The sequence below is a fragment of the Aquarana catesbeiana genome, linkage group LG06 (genome assembly GCF_042186555.1).
Source record: "Aquarana catesbeiana isolate 2022-GZ linkage group LG06, ASM4218655v1, whole genome shotgun sequence".
NCBI lineage: Eukaryota > Metazoa > Chordata > Amphibia > Anura > Ranidae > Aquarana > Aquarana catesbeiana.
In genome coordinates, this window is record NC_133329.1 from 67153604 (window position 1) to 67176066 (window position 22463).

A 22463-nucleotide genomic window follows, 5' to 3' on the forward strand; every position below is an offset into this window, starting at 1 on the left:
AATATGACTAAAACTAAAATGGCATTTTAGTCATAAGACAAAACTATTAGGGCGTACACACGGTCGGAGTTTGTTCGGACATTCCGACAACAAAATCCTAGGCTCAAACTTGTCTTGCATACACACGGTCACACAAAGTTGTCGGAAAATCCGATCATTCTGAACGCGGTGACGTAAAACACGTACGTCGGGACTATAAACGGGGCAGTGGCCAATAGCTTTCATCTGAGCATGCGTGGCACTTTGTCCGTCGGATTTGTGTACACACGGTCGGAATTTCCGACAACACGCTCCGATCGGACATTTTCCATCGGAAAATCCGACCGTGTGTACGGGGCATATGACTAAAACGAAAATGGCATTCTAGTCAAAAGACTATAACTAAATCTAAATAAAATTTTGATGTCAAAATTAACACTGCTGGGCAGAGCAGTTGCCCCACTGCATACCGACCACAGGGGCACCACAACATCACCTCCATTCAAAGAATGCCTTGTATTTTTTTCCATTCATTGGATGAGGTGGAGATTGTGATGTCCTCTCCATCTCATTCAGTTAAAGAATGCCTTGTATTCATTAAAATAATTGAAATACAAGGTGTTCTATGAATGGTTGCTGTGCCAAGCAAGTGACCCCCCTGTGTTCACTATGCAGAAGGGTATCCTCTTGGTACAGGACATAGAGGACTGCGGTGATCACTATAGTAATGCCAACAACTACAATGATTCTTCACTTCCACAATGGTCTCTCGGGTATAGAATAGGTGCACACACATTGGTCCAAGATAATCAAAAGTAACTTTGCAATAAAAACCGTACCTGACATTCAGCTTTATTTTCTATTTTGAGCCATTCAGTAATTAAAGCTCTTTTATGTGATCCCTCACTGGTAATGAAATTCTGAATTAGGAAGTGTTCATGTCTCTGATAGGTGGGAAGCTTTACTATAAATTAAGCTGAATTCAAGACCAACCTTTCCTGAGAGCTCATACAGTTTATAAATGTAGCCATGGTGTTGCAGCTAATAACAAACAATCTGCCAAATCACCCCACTGCCAGACCTCATACATCCTTTCCAGAGACAATGAACAGTCTTTTGCAAGCTTTGTTTTTGTTGTTTTATTGTGGGGGGTACAACTTTGATAGGGATAGGAATTTGGGATGCCCATAGGATAAGTCTTTGCCATCATATTTAAGGATTTTAGTACACTTTGAATAAAGTAAGAGAAGGAAGATATAATGTGCATATAGGAATTAGTATTATGCAGCGTACACACGACCGGACTTTCCGGCAGACTAGGTCCGACGGTCTTCCCGACAGACTTTTAACTGAGTTACGGCGGACTTTCCGAATGAACGGACTTGCCCACACACGGACAAGTCCGTTGATTTTGAACGTGACTCGGGTATGACAGGACTAGAAAAGGAAGTCAATCTCACCGCTTTTATCGGTGAGATTGATACCTTGCAGGCCCCATCGCAGGGTATACCAGGCCCTTAGGTCTGGTATGGATTTTATGGGGACCCCCCTACGCCGAAAAAACGGCATGTGGGTCCCCCCAAAATCCATACCACACCCTTATTCCGAGCACGCAGCCCGGCCGGTCAGGAAAGGGGCTGGGGACGAGCGAGCGTCCCCCCTCCTGAACCTTACCAGGCCACATGCCCTCAACATGGGAGGGTGGGTGCTTTGGGGGAGGGGGGCACCCTGCGACCCCCCCAAAGCACCTTGTCCCCATGTTGATGAGGACGAGGGCCTCTTCCAGACATCCTGGCCGTTGGTTGTCGGGTCTGCGAACGGGGGGCTTATCGGAATCTGGGAGCCCCCTTTAATAAGGGGGCCCCCAGATCCCGGCCCCCCACCCTATGTAAAAAAGCGCCCCCACCTAGAGAAAAAAGCGTCAATAAAAAAACACAGTACACAGGTTTTTAAAGTAATTTATTAGGCAGCTCCGGGGGTCTTCTTCCGACTTCGGGGGTCTTCTTACCACTTCTCCGCTCTCTCCGGCCTCTTCTCCCGATGTCCGGTTCTTCTGCGTCGTCTTCTTCCCTATTCTCTTCTTCCGATATTGACACGACGCTCTCTCCCACTGTAATGCTGTGTGGACGGTGTGTAATGACTTATATAGGCATGGGGCGGGGTCACCGGGTGATGTCATCTGATGACCCCGCCCCTTATGGCGACACAGTCCCGGGGCATGCTATCGGGATTCCGATAAGCCCTCCGCCCGCAGACCCCTACAACCAACTGCCAGGGTTGTCAGGAAGAGGCCCTTGTCCTCATCAACATGGGGACAAGGTGCTTTGGGGTGGGGGGCCACAGAGCGCCCCCTCCCCCAAAGCACCCACCCCCCATGTTGAGGGCATGTGGCCTGGTACAGTTCAGGAGGTGGGGGGCCGCTCGCTCGTCCCCACCCTCTTTCCTGACCGGCCGGGCTGCGTGCTTGGATAGGGGTCTCGTATGGATTTTGGGGGGACCCCACGCCGTCAAAAAGTCCGCCCGTGTGTATGCCGCTTTAGTTTGCTCTTGCATATCCATGCAGACTGTTGCTCCTCCTGTGGCTCAACCCCCGCAGACTATTCTCTAACCATCTGACCATGTGGTGGCAGAGACATCACTAATGACTGTGTAAAAGCAATGTTCTTAGATCTCTTTCACCTCCTGCACATAACTTGGTTCCTCCTGTACACTTGGTTCCTCCTGCACAAACTTGTAGTTACTGTATTGAAATATGACACATCCTCTTATATTGAATAGTAGGGGCCCACTCTGAATAAGCCACCCTCCTATGGCTCTTGTTGCTCGCTGACACTAGGCCAGAGGCCTGCAGAACCTCTCCCTGGAGGCCCAGTGGGTTAAAAGCATATCTTCTAGGAAGTATGGACTACTGTTCCTTCCCAGCCAGCCCAACCTGCAAATCATGAGCCCACAGGCTACATCGACTTGACACAGATCTCCACAGTCTCTTTTCTGATTCAGGACTCCCCATCATCCACCGCATGTATTGATGAAGACTCCACTATTGACCGTGTACTAGCAGAGCTCCCTTCACAAACTCCTTGGCACTTCCAGCCCCTTGGCACCTCCAGCCCCACTGTGATAACACTCACCGAACTTCCAACAGCCCTGAGTCCTTGATGAGGAACTTTGACTATACCATGCATACCACCAGTTTCACCTACCCCTTCTTCTCCAGGAGTTCCCTGCCATCCGACCGTGTGGTGGCAGAGACATTGCCAATGACCGTGTAGAGGCAATGTTCCCTCACAGCTCTCCCCTGGCCTCTCCTGCGATCAGCACACCCCCTCAGATAGGGATGGCCTCCTGCGACTGACTAACATGCCATTCCTCACTTCACCCAGCCGACTCTGACCCCTGTGGAGAATCACCTCAGCATATATATGAGACCCGTTCCCTGCCAATCTCGATGGGGATTGGTCAAGGCTCACACACAAGCTGCCTGCCAATCCAGCTCCAGGCCCAGCCCCCTTTCCAGAACCCTCTCCCTGGAACAGGGGGAGGCGCCCCAGAGTCAGAGCACAGGTGGAAACGCCCACAGCTACTCTGACCACTCCCAGCCCCCAGATCAAAACAGACAGGCCTAGCTTGCAGCATAGGCCTGCCTAAATTTGCCTGTGCTGGATAACCTAATAAAAATAAACCTTTCTAGCACCTACCTATTGGTAGAGGGTGCTACATAAATAACAAAAATACATATTTTTCATTACAGTCTTCTGAGAATATTTGGAAATTGGTAAATATCAGAAGTGACTTTTCCAACTATAGAATCATCTTGTGCTGAATGGATCAGGCAAATGCATACTTACCAACTGTCCCAAATTTCTCGGGATAATCCCGGGATTTAGACTATTTTCTGATTTCATTGTTTCCCGGGAAATGTCCAGAGAAATCCATTTTTCGCCACCGCCGCTAGAGGTCTGCGGCTGGCTGAGACAATGTCTCTGTTCTGTAATGGCAGCGGAGACATTGCTACTAGGACACCGCTTCTAGCACCTACCTGTTGGTAGAGGGTGCTACATAAATAACAAAAATACATATTTTTCATTACAGTCTTTTGAGAATATTTGGAAATTGGTAAATATCAGAAGTGATTTTTCCAACTATAGAATCATCTTGTGCTGAATGGATCAGGCAAATGCATACTTACTAACTGTCCCAAATTTCTCAGGGACAATCCCGGGATTTAGACTCTTTTCTGATTTTTTGTTTCCCGGAAAATGTCCTGAGAAATCCATTTTTCGGAGACAATGTCTCCGCCAGCTGACACTCTTAAGAAGACCAGAAGAAGTGGAACACGGCTGGGTGGCTACAACAGAAAGGGAGCTGCTGCAGCGCCACCCACCCCCACCCCACTCCGCCCACCCCGCCCCACTGCCGGTCTGTTATAAGGGACGGGGGTAGGCAGTGGTTCTATTGTAACCATGCGGCCGGCAGAGACACTATTTTGTTCCCCCTTGGCCTCTGTTCTGTAATGGTGGCGAAGACACCGCTACTAGGACACCGCTTCTAGCACATACCTATTGGTAGAGGGTGCTACATAAATAACAAAAATACATATTTTTCATTACAGTCTTTTGAGAATATTTGGAAATTGGTTGTGACAAACTCACCCGGGACAGAGGCTATTGGAGGGGATTGAACCCAAGCCTCTTGCCCACCGATTATGGGCCCTAGCATTTGGGGGAATGGTGCTCTCTGTGAGCTGTATGCCTGGGGACCCTGGGGTTGGTGTTACTTTGGATTCAGCTCCATGTCCCACCAAAACACACAGACTCTGGAACCCGTTATATGCCATATTAGAATGATAAGACTGAATTATACTGTTGGGACACATCCTGTGAGGAGATGCTGGTGTCATCAACTCCACTCACCTGTCTGATGTCAGCTATAATGGGTTTATTGTAAATAAGTTTAGTCTAGGTTCTAAGGGTATTCAACTCATTGTTGTTTGTTCTAATTAACCTTGTGTTGATGTTTATGGTAATGTATGTTCATTGAATGAGCTGATCACATTGTCCTCTATACAATGTAGGAGACGGGACGACTCCTATTGGAGCTCATGTTAATTAGGTTAGCGTTGAGTCAGCCTGGTGCATAAATGTGTGTGAGATCTCAAATAAAAAGTTAGTTCTGATGTACTCCAAGACTAGTGTTGTCTAGTTCTTGGGGGTTCCTATAGCCAGATCCATTGGGCTCATGTTCCAGAACTTAGGAAGCGGTATACTGACGGAAGCACTCAAGCGGAGTGAGGGACGTTGCGTGACATTAGTAAATATCAGAAGTGATTTTTCCAACTATAGAATCATCTTGTGCTGAATGGATCAGGCAAATGCATACTTACTAACTGTCCCAAATTTCTCGGGACAATCCCGGGATTTAGACTCTTTTCTGATTTTTTGTTTCCCGGAAAATGTCCTGAGAAATCCATTTTTTGCCGCCGCCGCTAGAGGTCTGCGGCTGGCGGAGACAATGTCTCCGCCAGCTGCCACTCTTAAGAAGACCAGAAGAAGTGGAACACGGCTGGGTGGCTACAATAGAAAGGGTAATTAAAAAAAAGTCGCGCTAAAAAAGATTATTTGAGAATAGCAACAATCTAGTGCCTAAAGTGATAAAAGGTAAATATGAATAAAAAATATAATTGAAACAATACCCAATGTATATAAACTCCACGATGAGATGGAATAAATGATATAGAATAAATGATATACAAAAAGGACTATTTTCTATGTGAAAAATAAATAGTGAAATAAATTAACATAGTTGAATGTGAACGACAAAAATTAATTTCCAGAACACTATTACCACGTGCAACAATATAAAGAAATATTGTGAAGATACTGAGCATATACCCTGTGAAAAGCAAAAAATAAAGCAATAAAAATTATAACCAAACTAAAAAAGTCCATAAAAAATCCAAGTCCAGAAAAGCAGTAATTATTGAAGTTCTTGCATATTGTGGAAAACAGGCAAGTAGATATCCCCCAGTGCTAGGAGAAGTGCAGAGACAGACTTGCTGAAGTGACACAGGTGCATGGGCAGACCTCCACCGTTTAAAACAACTGCCTCTTACCAAATAGAGTTGGTCTCTAGATTATAGGAGACCTATGGAACGGATGGCTGCAACCCCAGCCAGGGATCTAAAACAGCAGACACTTGTTGTCATCCGGGACCCGGAACTCGCTCCGTCACACACAGCGAATAGAATAAGATGGCTCCCCATAAAAGAAATAAAAGCTCCACATAGCATAAAAACCACGACTTTATTTAATAAAGAGTAAGATTGCACTTACACAATGGTTGTAAAAAACAAGCATCAAAAGCGCCGGCCGGCTGATAGACTCCCCGTGTCTTCCGGGTGTACAGAACGCGGTGTCGTCGGGATGTAGCTCCTCCTCCCTACGCCGTTTCGTCACAACAGGACGTGGTCACGGGACAAATAAAGTCGTGGTTTTTATGCTATGTGGAGCTTTTATTTCTTTTATGGGGAGCCATCTTATTCTATTCGCTGTGTGTGACGGAGCGAGTTCCGGGTCCCGGATGACAACAAGTGTCTGCTGTTTTAGATCCCTGGCTGGGGTTGCAGCCATCCGTTCCATAGGTCTCCTATAATCTAGAGACCAACTCTATTTGGTAAGAGGCAGTTGTTTTAAACGGTGGAGGTCTGCCCATGCACCTGTGTCACTTCAGCAAGTCTGTCTCTGCACTTCTCCTAGCACTGGGGGATATCTACTTGCCTGTTTTCCACAATATGCAAGAACTTCAATAATTACTGCTTTTCTGGACTTGGATTTTTTATGGACTTTTTTAGTTTGGTTATAATTTTTATTGCTTTATTTTTTGCTTTTCACAGGGTATATGCTCAGTATCTTCACAATATTTCTTTATATTGTTGCACGTGGTAATAGTGTTCTGGAAATTAATTTTTGTCGTTCACATTCAACTATGTTAATTTATTTCACTATTTATTTTTCACATAGAAAATAGTCCTTTTTGTATATCATTTATTCTATATCATTTATTCCATCTCATCGTGGAGTTTATATACATTGGGTATTGTTTCAATTATATTTTTTATTCATATTTACCTTTTATCACTTTAGGCACTAGATTGTTGCTATTCTCAAATAATCTTTTTTAGCGCGACTTTTTTTTAATTACATTAGATTCACGGTTTACTACCTTTAGTCGCAGCTTTTCTTATTGTGTTAGCGCAGTATTTTTTTAACCTTACAATAGAAAGGGAGCTGCTGCAGCGCCGCCCACCCCCACCCCGCTCCGCCCACCCCACCCTACTGCCGGTCTGTTATGGAAAGGGGTGGGGGGGCGGTGGTTCTATTGTAACCACGCGGCCGGCGGAGACACTATTTTGTTCCCCCTTGGCCTCTGTTCTGTAATGGTGGCAGACACCGCTACTAGGACACCGCTTCTAGCACCTATTGGTAGAGGGTGCTACATAAATAACAAAAATACATATTTTTCATTACAGTCTTTTGAGAATATTTGGAAGTTGGTAATTATCAGAAGTGATTTTTCCAACTATAGAATTATCTTGTGCTGAATGGATCAGGCAAATGCATACTTACCAATTGTCCCAAATTTCCTGTACTGTACCGGGATTTAGACTCTTTTCCGATTTTATTGTTTCCCGGAAAATGTCCAGAGAAATCCAATTTTCGCCGCCGCCGCTGGAGGTCCGCGGCTGGCGGAGACAATGTCTCCGCCAGCCGCCATTCTTAAGAGGACCAGAAGAAGTGGAACACGGCTGGGTGGCTACAATAGAAATGGCGCTGCTGTGGTAAACAAAAATGTGAGTTTCCTGCGAGCCACAGATGGATCAATGCCTCTAAGGGGTGAAAACCATTAGTTTTTTAGCAGCAAACACTAAACCACGTTTCATAGCGTGTAATATAATGCATAAAAATAATTGTGCCTGCGCTAAAAGATGGACTAAAAAATGACGTGCAAAAATATTAAATTAAACCACTAAAATATGCTATTAACAAATACATATGTAGTTAAATATAAATATGTGCGATCTTATATATATAACCTCAAAGTGCATATAACATTGTGCAAATAGTAATATAAACCATTGAAAGTGCACCGTGCATAAATAAAATAAATAAAAAGCCAGGTGCTATCCTGTGTATTACAAGTGTCCAACTCAATCAGCGGGTCCAAACTCAAAAAAGTGTGCACAAACAGTGTCCATGGAATAAATGTTCCTCAGAATTCTTCTGAATGGTGCCCAAATCACAGCAAACAATATGTGCTCTCCCGTGACACCCCACATGTGTTTGCGCTCACCTCTGATCGTGTGACCCAGTAACTAAACTGTGTCAAACACGCAATGGGGCCACTTCTGGGCTCCCTCAGGATGGAATGATATGAATACAATGCTCACAGGTGCAGCCAGAATCCACATGTATAAAAGAGAAAGGAGAACTCCATGGTGTAATAAAGCAGGGATAATTTATTTAATTAAAAGAATTTCCTCCAGGAGGGTACTCACATTGAGTGGGTGCTCCAGTGCACCAAACTTTACAAGCATAAAAAACAAGCTGCAATTCAAATGGCGTGCGGTGTGGTGTATGATGTCTCCTCCACTGCTGACAGCTCCGTCCTACCCCTCCCCGACGCGTATTCGGCACAGGGATCACGTGCCTTCCTCTGGGGGGATATCCTGCTGTGAGCTGCTGTGGTGCCACCCACCCCCCGCCCACCCCTCCCCGCTGCCTGTCTGTTATGGAAAGGGGCGGGGGGTGGGCGGTGGTTCTTTTGTAACCACGCGGCCGGCGGAGACACTATTTTGTTCCCCCTTGGCCTCTGTTCTGTAATGGCGGTGGGGACACTGCTACTAGAACACCTGATGTAAGGAGGGGCACCGCTGGGGACAACTGATGTAAGGGGGTGCTCCGCTAGGGACACCTGATGTAAGGGGGGGCACCGCTGGGGACATCTGATGTAAGGGGGGCTCCGCTGGGGACACCTGATGTAAGGAGGGGCACCGCTGGGGACATCTGATGTAAGGGGGGCTCCGCTGGGGACATCTTATGTAACGGGGGGCTCCACTGGGGACATCTGATGTAAGGAGGGACTCTGCTGGGGGCACTTGATACAAGGACGGACTCTGCTGGGGGCACCTGATGGCATCTGATGGCAAGCGATGTGGCAGGTGACAAGCTCAGGGGTCCCACTGATTCTGGATTATGGTGAGTTGAATGATTTCATTCTATATTGCAATGTAATAATAGTAATAATGTGCTTCAATCATCCTGACACCACAACAACCATGGTGCTGGGATAATTGAAGCGCTAACACCAGGTATGTGGAGTATCTTTATCTGCTGATTTGTTAAACTCTGGAATACACATTTCTATTGTGGTGTAGGATCTGGGCCTGATGTCCCTCCATCCCTCTTTCCTTCCTTCTCTCTACTTCCCTTCTTTCTCTCTCCCTCTCTCTTTTCCCCTTTCTTTCTCCATTTCTCATTCATCTCAGACTCTAACCACACCCCCATTTAAACCACGCCCATATAAGCTACGCCCACGATTTCACGTAAACCACGCCCATTTTTCCTGTGCGCCACATTTTTCTTTTTTGTATATGTCATGCCTACAAACGCATGCCCTGCCCCTAATTATATTAAGACTTTGCCTACAGCCAAAAAAGTGTCCCTATAAATTTTTCTTACAATGTTTGCAACTATGTGTAACGCACTACCCCCGTAGGAGCTGCAAGTTAGTTCATTACAGTACCTGCTGGTTTAACCCCCGCTTCTTCCACCCCGCTGTAGTAATCACAGACGCAGTTGAACAGTTCAAACAATAACTTTTATTCCTGATTCGGCAGTTGTGTTGCTTGAATTAACCCAACAGATATAAGTTGCCTCTTGTCTAAGCTGCACGAGTAGTTAGAATCTTTCCTTAATGAACTGGCTCATGCCCCTCTGAAAAGCATGTGGTACTACTGAAATGGTGGGTGTCTCAGGCCTCACCTGCCTTCTCACCTCCGATCACTTCTTCCCTCGCCAGCTCAAGGAAATCCAGGAACCCCCGGTCTACTCAGGTCGGTCTGCAGCCACTTCTCGTTTCTTGAAGCCTTCCTGCTATGGAGTCTCTGAACCTCCATGCCTTCCAGCTATACATTGCAGCTCTACTCCCTCCTGTTTACTGCTACTTCCCAACCGTACAGCACATCTAAATTTACCCAAAGAAAAATACTCTGAATAAAGCTCTTCGGGCTGATTTTATTTCTCCAGGGTATTAATTCTCTAAGGCCCAACTCCTTGCACAGTCCTCTTTATTGACCCACACTCCAACACTCTTTTGGGGTATTGATTCTCTAAGGCCGAAGACCTGCACCTCCTCCAGGACCCGCACTTTAATACCTTTAAGTCTCTTGGGAGCACTGTTTCTCTGGGTTTCCACTCACTTGTACTCCTGATCAACAGTCCATGTTTGCCAGAGAGCAGGGATATGCAATTAGCGGACCTCCAGCTGTTGCAGAACTACAAGTCCCATGAGGCATAGCACGACTCTGAGCCACAAGCATGACACCCAGAGGCAGAGGCATGATGGGACTTGTAGTTTTGCAACAGCTGGAGGTCCGCTAATTACATATCCCTGCCATAGAGGGTCGATCTCCCAGTCTTTCTCCTGTCAGTAGTAGCAGCTTCCTCCTAATGTCTCCTCCATCTCTCTTCCCCGCATGGCACGATCCCCTCCCCAGAGGGGAGAGCGCCCAAACTGCACCAGCCCCTACATGCTGTCTTCTTCTTTTCTCCAACTCTGGAACTCCCAGGGCATGTGACCCCGAGTGTATATACATGAACTCACCCCTGCCCGAACAAAGTATATCCCTCTATAGTGTGTACTTGTCTCAGTCCAGAGCACTAAGTGTAATTTCTGTCCATTGTCTCTTTCCTCTGCTATCAGCATGAGTCACTTCTGATGACTTTTCCTGACACCAAGAGAAAAATGGTGACAGGGGAGGGACCTCCAGCAGATTGACAGCCTCAGATGTGTTCCTGTGTGAAGGAGGGTGTGTCCCTTCCCACCAATCAGCTCTCAGAGCTCTCCTCGCTGATGTAACTTTAGCTCTCTGTCCCCTGCTTTTCAGAGCTGAGAGATTCTGTGTAAATTCTGCACTTTGAATGGAATTAGGAGAAAGATGGCTGTAGATAAACGGGTAAAACTTATGTAGGAGGATTTGTTTCATCTCAGTATATCACCTGAGGCCAGTCACTTCACTAGGTATATGTGAGGGTTTATAACCACTTTAAGTCATCTTGGTGTCCTTGCAGGCTTGCTTAATTATCAATATATAAGTTATAATGTGTAAATTTGGGAACGTTTGTATAGTTTGAAAACATAAGAGCTGGAATTTTCATGTAAAGGAACAAATAACTGAGTTCATTCTTTATCAATGAATTTGCAGATATAGGAGTTTTCACAGTAATGGACATTGAAGGACCTACCAAGCTGATAGCTGGAGAAGAAACAATTATAATCTGTAGAGCCACCAATTGCCCAGAGAACACCAGTGTGACTTGGCTGGAGGAGATAAGAGGACAAGTCTATGAGATCCCAGAGTACCATGGAGGAGATAATGAAGAAGAGGAGAGACTGATGGATACACAGTATGGGATCATATCATGCAAAGATGGACCAAATTACATATCTTCACTGAAGTTCAGACCCAGTGTGACCAATCACAAAGATGTGACCTTCACCTGTAGATATAGCTGTGGGGACGAGAAGAAAGAGAAAACATTCCACTGCAGAGCTATTTATGGTGAGGAGTCTCTATTATTACATCCAAGGATATTGTTAACTGTTGTGTTTTAATGGTGCAATCATGTTAAAACTGGACTAATACCATCCAATAACCAATATTCACAGATCATACCCTGTTGTTTTTTAAAGGGTCATGTGACGCAAAACAAAATAACGTAACATGGGATTTTTATATGGGATTTTTTTTATCTGACTTTCTTTCTTTAAAATGAAAATCCAGAAAAAGTTTCCATGAACAAATTTAGGTTCACACTGTAGCGATCTGGGAACCAGCGCGATTGCAGCGCTGGTTCCTACATCGAATCTCTTCCGCAGGCAGTTCACACTGCCCTCTGCAAACCGCTGCGGGTGTCAATACAAGGTAATGACACCCCCAGATCGGTTCACAAATCGCAGTGCGAACTGTGGATTTGGACAGGAATCTGATCGTATGGGTGACAACACCCGCGTGATCCAATTCCAGTGCGGGGAAAAAAAGTCCCTGCACCTTTTCTGTGCGAATCCAATGCAAATTCAGCCATACAACTGTATACAACTGTATGGCTGAACTCGCATTGCACAGACATCACGTGTGATCGGCCCCTCAGTGCAGGTGTGAATCACATGCGCATAGTTTATTTTATTTTATTATTTTATTTCAGGTACTTATATAGCGCCGTCAATTTACGCAGCGCTTTACATATATATATATATATTATACATTCACATCAGTCCCTATACCCTCAAGGAGCTTACAATCTAAGGTCCCTAACTCACATTCATACCTATACTAGGGCCAATTTAGACAGGATCCAATTAACCTACCAGCATGTCTTTGGAGTGTGGGAGGAAACCGGAGTACCCGGAGGAAACCCACGCAGACACAGGGAGAACATGCAAACTCCAGGCAGGTAGTGTCGTGGTCGGGATTCGAACCAGCAACCCTTCTTACTGCAAGGTGAGAGTGCTACCCACTGCACCACTGTGCCGCCCATGCATAGTTGCCAACTGTCCCAAATTTCCCGGGACATTCCCAGGATTTAGACCTATTTCCCGAATTTTTTGCATCCCGGGAAATGTCTCGGGAAATCCATCTTTTTACTTGTTTAAGTTTTTTCATGGCACGCGGCCCGCCGCCACTAGAGGCTCGCGGCCAGCAGAGACAATGTCTCCGCCAGCTGCCATTCTTAAGAAGACCAGAAGAAGTGGAACACGGCTGGGTGGCTACAATAGAAACGGAGCTGCTGCAGCGCCACCCACCCCGCTCCACTCTGCCCCGCTGCCGGTCTGTTATGGAAAGGGGCGGGGGTGGGCGGTGGTTCTATTGTAACCACGTGGCCGGCGGAGACACTATTTTGTTCCCCCTTGGCCTCTGTTCTGTAATGGCAGCGGAGACACCGCTACTAGGACACCGCTTCTAGCACCTACCTGTTGGCAGAGGGTGCTACATAAATAACAAAAATACATATTTTTCATTACAGTCTTTTGAGAATATTTGGAAATTGGTAAAGATCAGAAGTGATTTTTCCAACTATAGAATCGTCTTGTGCTGAATGGATCAGGCAAATGCATATTTACTAATTGTCCCAAATTTCTCGGGACAGTCCCGGGATTTAGACTCCTTTCCGATTTTATTGTTTCCCGGAAAATGTCCAGATAAATCCGTTTTTCGCCGCCGCTAGAGGTCCGCGGCTGGCGGAGACAATGTCTCCGCCAGCCGCCATTCTTAAGAAGACCAGAAGAAGTGGAACACGGCTGGGTGCCTACAATAGAAATGGAGCTGCTGCGGCGCCACCCACACCCCGCCCCGCTTCGCCCCCACCCCGTCCCACTCCTCCCCACTGCCCGTCTGTTATGGAAAGGGGCGGGGGGTGGGCGGTGGTTCTATTGTAACCACGCGGCCACGGAGACACTATTTTTTTCCTACTTGGCATCTGTTCTGTAATGGCGGCAGTGAAAAACGCTACTAGGACACCTGATGTAAGGAGGGGCACCGCTGGGGACATCTGATGTAAGGGGGTTCTCCGTTAGGGACATCTGATGTAAGGAGGGGCTCCACTGGGGACATCTGATGTAAGGGGGGCTCTGCTGGGGACATCTGATGTATGGAGGGGCTCTGCTGGGGAAATCTGATGTAAGGAGGGGCACCGCTGGGGACATCTAATGTAAGTGGGCGCTCCGCTGGGGACACCTGATGTAAGGAGGGGCAACGCTGGGGACATCAGATGTAAGGGGGGGGCTCCGCTGGGGACACATGATGTAAGAAGGGGCACCGCTGGGGACATCTGATGTAAGGGGGGCTCCGCTGGGGACATCTGATGTAACGGGGGCTCCGCTGGGGACATCTGATGTAAGGAGGGACTCTGCTGGGGGCACCTGATGTAAGGATAGACTCTGCTGAGGGCACCTAATGCAAGGACGGACTCTGCTGGGGGCACCTGATGGCATCTGGTGGCAGGCGACGTGGCAGGTGACACGCTCAGGGGTCCCACTGCTTCTGGATTATGGTGAGTTGAATGATTTAATTCTATATTACAATGTAATAATAGTAATAATGCGCTTCAATCATCCTGACACCACAACAACCATGGTGCTGGGATGATTGAAGCTCTAACACCAGGTATGTGGAATATCTTTATCTGCTGATTTGTTAAACTCTGGAATACACATTTCTATTGTGGTGTAGGATCTGGGCCTGCTGTCCCTCCATCCCTCTTTCCTTCCTTCTCTCTACTTCCCTTCTTTCTCTCTCCCTCCCTTTCTCTTTTCCCCTTTCTTTCTCCATTTCTCATTCATCTCAGACTCTAACCACACCCCCATTTAAACCACGCCCATATAAGCTACGCCCACTATTTCACTTAAACCACGCCCATTTTACCTGTGTGCCACATTTTTCTTTTTTGCATATGTCATGCCTACAAACGCATGCCCCGCCCCTAATTATAAGACTCCGCCTACAGCCAAAAAAGTGTCCCTATAAATTTTTCTTACAATGTTTGCAACTATGTGTAGCGCACTACCCCCGTAGGAGCTGCAAGTTATTTCATTACAGTACCTGCTGGTTTAACCCCCGCTTCTTCCACCCCACTGTAGTAATCACAGATGCAGTTGAACAGTTCAAACAATAACTTTTATTCCTGATTCGGCAGTTTTGTTACTTGAATGAACCCAACAGATATAAGTTGCCTCTTGTCTAAGCTGCACGAGTAGTTAGAATCTTCCCTTAACGAACTGGCTCATGCCCCTCTGAAAAGCATGTGGTACTACTGAAATGGTGGGTGTCTCAGGCCTCACCTGCCTTCTCACCTCCGATCACTTCTTCCCTCGCCAGCTCAAGGAAATCCAGGAACCCTGGTCTACTCAGGTCGGTCTGCAGCCACTTCTCATTTCTTGAAGCCTTCCAGCTATGGAGTCTCTGAACCTCCATGCCTTCCAGCTATACATTGCAGCTCTACTCCCTCCTGTTTACTGCTACTTCCCAACCGTACAGCACATCTCAGTTTACCCAAAGAATGATACTCTGAATAAAGATCTTCGGGCTGACTGATTGTATTTCTCCAGGGTATTAATTCTCTAAGGCCCAACTCCTTGCACAGTCCTCTTTATTGACCCACACTCTAACACTCTTTTGGGGTATTGATTCTCTAAGGCCGAAGACCTGCACCTCCTCCAGGACCCGCACTTTAATACCTTTAAGTCTCTTGGGAGCAGTTTCTCTGGGTTTCCACTCACTTGTACTCCTGATCAACAGTCCATGTTTGCCATAAAGGGTCAATCTCCCAGTCTTTCTGCTGTCAGTAGTAGCAGCTTCCTCCTAATGTCTCCTCCATCTCTCTTCCCTGCATGGCACGATCCCCTCCCCAGAGGGGAGAGCGCCCAAGCTGCACCAGCCCCTACATGCTGTCTTCTTCTTTTCTCCAACTCTGGAACTCCCAGGGCATGTGACCCCGAGTGTATATATATATATGAACTCACCCCTGCCCAAACAAATTAACCATTGGACCAGGGCCATACACACTGCCTGTCCTTCAAGTCCTGATCCGCCTCCTTTCCAGAACATTACTCTGAAGAAGTAAGGGAGGGTTTACCAGGATGATGATGAACAGGTGTTCACACCTCTCTAAAACCTATAACTCCACCCTAACCCATATCAAACCTCCAGACCTATACAAACAGTAAGGCACTGGTAATTTAACCTGTCTTTTAACTTTATAGCACCCACCAAAAGGTGGTGGGCGCTACATATGCAAATGGTGCGGGGCAAAGTTAACCAGATGTTGACCAAGGTTTCTTATCATATCCATTTATTGGTCCCTGATGTGTTAAAGTGGTTTTAAACCTCAGACATGAAATATGAACAAAGTATATCCCTCTATAGTGTGTACTTGTCTCAGTCCAGAGCACTAAGTGTAGTTTCTGTCCACTGTCTCTTTCCTCTGCTATCAGCATGAGTCACTTCTGATGACTTTTCCTGACACCAAGAGAAAAATGGTTATAGGGGAGGGACCTCCAGCAGATTGACAGCCTCAGATGTGTTCCTGTGTGAAGGAGGGTGTGTCCCTTCCCACCAATCAGCTCCCAGAACTCTCCTCACTGATGTAACTTTAGCTCTCTGTCCCCTGCTTTTCAGAGCTGAGAGATCCTGTGTAAATTCTGCACTTTGAATGGAATTAGGAGAAAGATGGCTGTAGATAAACGGGTAAAACTTATGTAGGAGGATTTGTTTCATCTCAGTATATCACCAGGGGCCAGTCACTTCACTAGGTATATGTGAGGGTTTATAACCACTTTAAGTCATCTTGGTGTCCTTGTAGGCTTGCTTAATTATCAATATATAAGTTATAATGTGTAAATTTGGGAACGTTTGTATAGTTTGAAAACATAAGAGCTGGAATTTTCATGTAAAGGAACAAATAACTGAGTGCATTCTTTATCAATGAATTTGCAGATATAGGAGTTTTCACAGTAATGGACATTGAAGGTCCTACCAATCTGATAGCTGGAGAAGAAACAATTATAATCTGTAGAGCCACCAATTGCCCAGAAAACACCAGTGTGACTTGGCTGGAGGAGATAAGAGGACAAGTCTATGAGATCCCAGAGTCCCATGGAGGAGATAATAAACAAGAGGAGATACTGATGGACACACAGTATGGGGTCATATCATGCAGAGAGGGACCAAACTTCACATCTTCACTGAAGTTCAGACCCAACGTGACCAATCACAAAGATGTGACCTTCACCTGTAGATATAGCTGTGGGGAAGAGAAGAAAGAGAAAACATTCCACTGCAGAGCTATTTATGGTGAGGAGTCTCTATTATTACATCCAAGGCTTTTGTTAACTGTTGTGTTCTAATTGTGCAATCATGTTAAAACTGGACTAATACCATCCAATCACCAATATTCACAGATCATACCCTGTGGGTTTTAATAGGGTCATGTGACGCAAAACAAAATAACGTAACATGGTATTTTTATATGGAATTTTTTCTATCTGACTTTCTTTCTTTAAAATGGAAATCCAGAAAAAGTTTCCATGAACAAATTTAGGTTCACACTGTAGCGATCTGGGAACCAGCTCAATTGCAGCGCTGGTTCCTACATCAAATCTCTTCCGCAGGCAGTTCACACTCCCCTCTGCAAACCGCTGCGGGTGTCAATACAAGGTAATGACACCCCTAGATCAGTTCACAAATCGCAGTGCGAACTGTGGATTTGGACAGGAATCGGATCGTATGGGTGACAACACCCACGTGATCCAATTCCAGTGCGGGGAAAAAAAGTCCCTGCACCTTTTCTGTGTGAATCCAATGCGAGTTCAGCCATACAACTGTATACAACTGTATGGCTGAACTTGCATTGCACAGACATCACGTGTGATCGGCCCCACAGTGCAGGTGTGAATCAAATGCGCATAGTTGCCAACTGTCCTGAATTTCCCAGGACATTACCGAGATTTACACCCTTTTCCTGAATTTTTTGCATCCCGGGAAATGTCTCGGGAAATCTGTTTTTCACCTGTTTAAGTTTTTTCACGGCACGTGGCCCGCCACCACTAGAGGTCCGTGGTCGGCGGAGACAATGTCTCCGCCAGCTGCCATTCTTAAGAAGACCAGAAGAGGTGGAACACTGCTGGGTGGCTGCAATAGAAACGGAGCTGCTGCAGCGCCACCCGCCGCCCACCCCCCACCCCGCTCTGCCCACCCTGCCCCACTCCACCCTGCTGCCGGTCTGTTATGGAAAGGGGCGGGGGTGGGCGGTGGTTCTATTGTAACCACACGGCCGGCGGAGACACTATTTTGTTCCCCCATTGGCCTCTGTTCTGTAATGGCGGCGGAAACACCGCTACTAGGACACCGCTTCTAGCACCTACCTATTGGTAGAGGGTGCTACATAAATAACAAAAATACATATTTTTCTCCGCCAGCTGCCATTTTTAAGAAGACCAGAAGAACAGCCCTTGCAGTCCCTCAGCTTATCTCCCCAGGGTTCCTCTCTCCCCCTTTCCCCTGATACCCCCGGAAGTTTTTAGGGGAGATGCTCAGATCCAGGCTCTGCAACGACTGGAGCACATCTCTGGTCACGGCGGTTCTACACGGGGCTTCTGGGTATGAGGACATGGAGACAGCGGACCTGGACAATCACACTCCACGCTGAATCGAGCCGCGTTCCCCGCTGCCATAGCAACCGCTGCCATGCTAACAGAGCAGGAAGCGCTAGGACCATCACCGCTGCCATGCTAACAGAGCAGAAAGCGTTAGGACCAATCACAGAGCAGCTCCATCGTTCTGCCCCGACTCCTTGCACTTGTGGTTTCTAAGGAGCTGATTCTGGGTAATGTGACTGGTGATGTCCAGTATTATCCTCCGCCTGTAGTATGAGAGACAGAAAGGAGGCGTGGCCTGTGTACGAGAACCTGCTCAGCTCTCAGTGTCCGCTCATACCTGCCAAAGAAAACCCTTATTTTATAATGCAAATGATAGTGCAGTCACGGGGGCCCAGTGCAGACAAAGTGGGCTTCATTTAAATGTCATCCTTGTGAGGAAAGCATGATTTCCATGGAGCCTGTTTCAAAAGTAGCATTCTGATGGGTGCTGCCCTGCCTATAGTATAGGAAGTATGGTAGCTTTTAGTATTGATATCAACGTGTGGCTGCAATAGAAATTAAGCTGCTGCGGCTGGGGACACCTGATGTAAGGAGGGGCTCCGCTGGGGACACCTGATGTAAGGAGGGGCTCCGCTGGGGGCACCTGATGTAAGGACGGACTCTGCTGGGGGCATTTGATGTAAGGACGGACTCTGCTGAGGGCAACTGATGTAAGGACGGACTCTGCTGAGGGCAGCTGATGTAAGGACGGACTCTGCTCTGATGTAAGGACGGACTCTGCTGGGGGCACCTGATGTAAGGACGGACTCTGCTGGGGGCACTTGGTGGCAGGCAACGTGGCAGGTGACACTCTCAGGGGTCCCACTGATTCTGCATTATGGTGAGTTAAATGATTTCATTTTATATTACAATGTAATAATAGAAATGATGCGCTTCAATCATCCTGACACCATAACAACCATGTGTCGGGATGATTAAAGCGCCAACACCAGGTGTTTGGAGTATCTTTATCTGCTGATTGTTAAACTCTGGAATACACTTGCTATTGTGGTGTAGGATCTGGGTCTGCTGTCCCTCCATCCCTCTACCCCCCTTTCCCCCTTTCCCTCTCCATCCCTCATTCATCTCAGACTCTAACCACACCCCATTAGAGCCACGCCCATTTAAGCCACACCCACCATTTTGCGTAAACCATGCCCATTTTTTGGCGCCGCACATTTTTCTTTTCCCTATGCCATGCCTATAAATGCATGCCCCGCCCCCTAATTATAGTGTGACAAAAAATTTTTTACAATGTTGCCAACTTTGCATGCGATGTCTGTGTTCGCATCAGTCTGAACCCAGTGGAATATGTGTCACACTGCCACTCTTGTGTTCTTTGTTGGAAATGCTGTAGAGAAGTCTTTGCTGTCCCAGTAGTTGAGCTATTGCCTGCAGCTACCAGCCATGGAACTATTCCTTGAGTTCAAGTCATCATCTAACAATAGTTTATCATATCAAAGAATCCCACCCAGTCAATAGCTTTCCAATTCATGCTGAAAAATTGGGTTGGTGTGTTGGCCAGGAATTCCACAGAATTTTCTCATATACCGTACATATATAGTGATTTTCAACTATATATTGACAATTACAAATTTGAGTGAAACTACCTTTTACCATGGGGTCTATGTGTAAAAAATTGAATGCCCACAGCCACCACAAATAATCATTGTAATTTGAATAATAGGCTAATTTCTTATGATCATAAGCTCCAGCTAGTGGCCATAGTACAGTATTTTCCTTTACTGAGGTATTTAAGAAAAATACTGCATTATGGTCTCTAGATGGAGATGACAATTATATGGGAAAAAAAACTATTAGGCAAATTACAATGAATATTCACCATCACTGTGCAAATGGTTGAGACATTCATACAGTGATTTTTTTGTAAATAGACTTTTATGTGATTTAGTCTTATAACAGACTATAAAGGTAAAGATACTTACAATCTTCATGTCAAAAATATTTTACTCATCATGTTTATGTCGTATCATTTCAGCTAAGCCTCAGCTTGTACAGCCGATATCAAGAAGTTTAATTGTCTCAGTGCTGAAATATTTGGTCACTCTGGAGAATTTTTACCCCAGAAATATCACAATCAGATGGACACAAGGAATAGGGGAGCCACAAGAAGCCTTATCATCCACAGAGACATTCACAGATATTCCTGATGGGACATCTAATGTGCACAGCGAGGTCACAATTCCTGAAGAGCTCCTGAAGGATCCAGAATTCAGAGTACGAGTGAGCTGGGAACATGAATCTCTGGACACACCGGGATATAAAGATCTATCTATCAGAGACCCAGGTGAGTTACATGAGGTTGTTACCAACAAATATATAGATCTGTCAGCTAGAATCTATAAAAAAAGAACAGGTGGTGCAAAATAGGGGCCTTTCTGTATAGTTGATAGACAGTGATATTGATTGGTAAACAATCTATTCAGATCAAATCTGAGCCATCCTCACAAAGAAAGATCCAAAAGATAACTGTGATTGGGATATCAAGGCACATAGAAAGGGCAAATCAAAATGATATCACCAATTTATTTAAAACTCAAAAATGTATTACAAAATTTCTAAAAAAAAAAAAGTTTTGTGCAAATAAAAAATACATGGCTGACACAACAGATATATCATCACCCTCATCTAGACATAATTAGGGTCATCTAACACAGGGGCAGATCCAGAGTCTAATCTCGGGAGGGGCACTGCCAGAGTGAGGGTGGGCAGTAAGAGATGATGTCATCTCTCTTCTGCCCGCGCCTGCACAGTAATGGCAGTCTACTTTTAGATGCAGAAATGCTGTGAATTGGGCGGTGAAAGACAGTGGCGTCTCCAGCTTTCATATTTAGGGGAGGAACATGGGGGGACAGGGACAAAAGTAGGGGGGCCAACTATAAAATGCAATTATATATTTATACACACACAGATAAATACAGTGTCTTAAAAAAGTATTGGTGGATGCAGGCAGGTGGAAGAAAGGACAGGGTGGGAGCAGCCAGGTGGAGGGGAGGAAAGGGGGGGAGCAGCCAGGTGGAGGGGAGGAAATGGTGGGAGCAGCCAGGTGGAGGGGAGGACAGGGTGGGAGCAGCCAGGTGGAAAGGAGGAAAGGGTGGATTCAGCCAGGTGGAGGGGAGGACAGGGTGGGAGCAGCCAGGTGGAGGGGAGGACAGGGTGGGAGCAGCCAGGTGGAGGGAAGGAAAGGGTGGGAGCAGCCAGGTGGAAAGGAGGAAAGGGTGGATTCAGCCAGGTGGAGGGGAGGACAGGGTGGGAGCAGCCAGGTGGAGGGGAGGACAGGGTGGGACCAGCCAGGTGGAGGGGGGGACAGGGTGGATTCAGCCAGGTGGAGGGGAGGACAGGGTGGATGCAGCCGGGTGGAGGGGAGGACAGTGTGGATGCAGCCAGGTGGAGGTGTGGACAGGGTGGATGCAGCCAGGTAGAGGGGAGGAAAGGGTGGATGCAGCCAGTTGGAGGGGAGGACAGGGTGGATGCAGCCAGGTGGAGGGGAGGAAAGGGTGGATGCAGCCAGGTGGAGGGGAGGACAGGGTGGGAGCAGCCAGGTGTAGGGGAGGACATGGTGGATGCAGCCAGGAGGAGGGGAGGACAGGGTGGATGCAGCCAGGTGGAGGGGAGGAAAGGGTGGATGCAGCCAGGTGGAGGGGAGGACAGGGTGGGAGCAGCCGGGTGGAGGGGAGAAAGGGGTGGATGCAGCCAGGTGGAAGGGAGGACAGGGTGGGAGCAGCCAGGTGGAGGGGAGGACAGGGTGGATTCAGCCAGGTGGAGGGGAGGACAGGGTGGATGCAGCCAGGAGGAGGGAAGGACAGAGTGGATGCAGCCAGGTGGAGGGGAGAAAACGGTGGATGCAGCCAGGTATGGGGGAAGGACAGGGTGGGAGCAGCCAGATGGAGGGAAGGAAAGGGTGGATGCAGCCAGGTGGAGGGGAGGATAGGGTGGGAGCAGCCAGGTGGAGGGGAAGACAGGGTGGGAGCAGCCAGGTGGAGGGGAGCAAAGGA

General features: G+C 46.9%; 1 protein-coding gene across 4 annotated transcripts in view; it reads left to right on the forward strand.

The window, feature by feature from the left end:
- The window catches only part of LOC141148578 (uncharacterized), a 202464-nt gene that overhangs the window by 145132 nt on the left and 34869 nt on the right, over positions 1–22463 (forward strand). For 2 of the 4 annotated variants that reach the window (XM_073636141.1, XM_073636140.1), the window contains exons 5-7: positions 11462–11818; positions 16748–17104; positions 20447–20755. In XM_073636141.1, the coding sequence (XP_073492242.1) occupies positions 11462–11818; positions 16748–17104; positions 20447–20755 (1023 nt within the window). The remainder of the gene's footprint in view (positions 1–11461; positions 11819–16747; positions 17105–20446; positions 20756–22463) is intronic. The other 2 variants (XM_073636142.1, XM_073636143.1) reach the window with 2 other exon arrangements.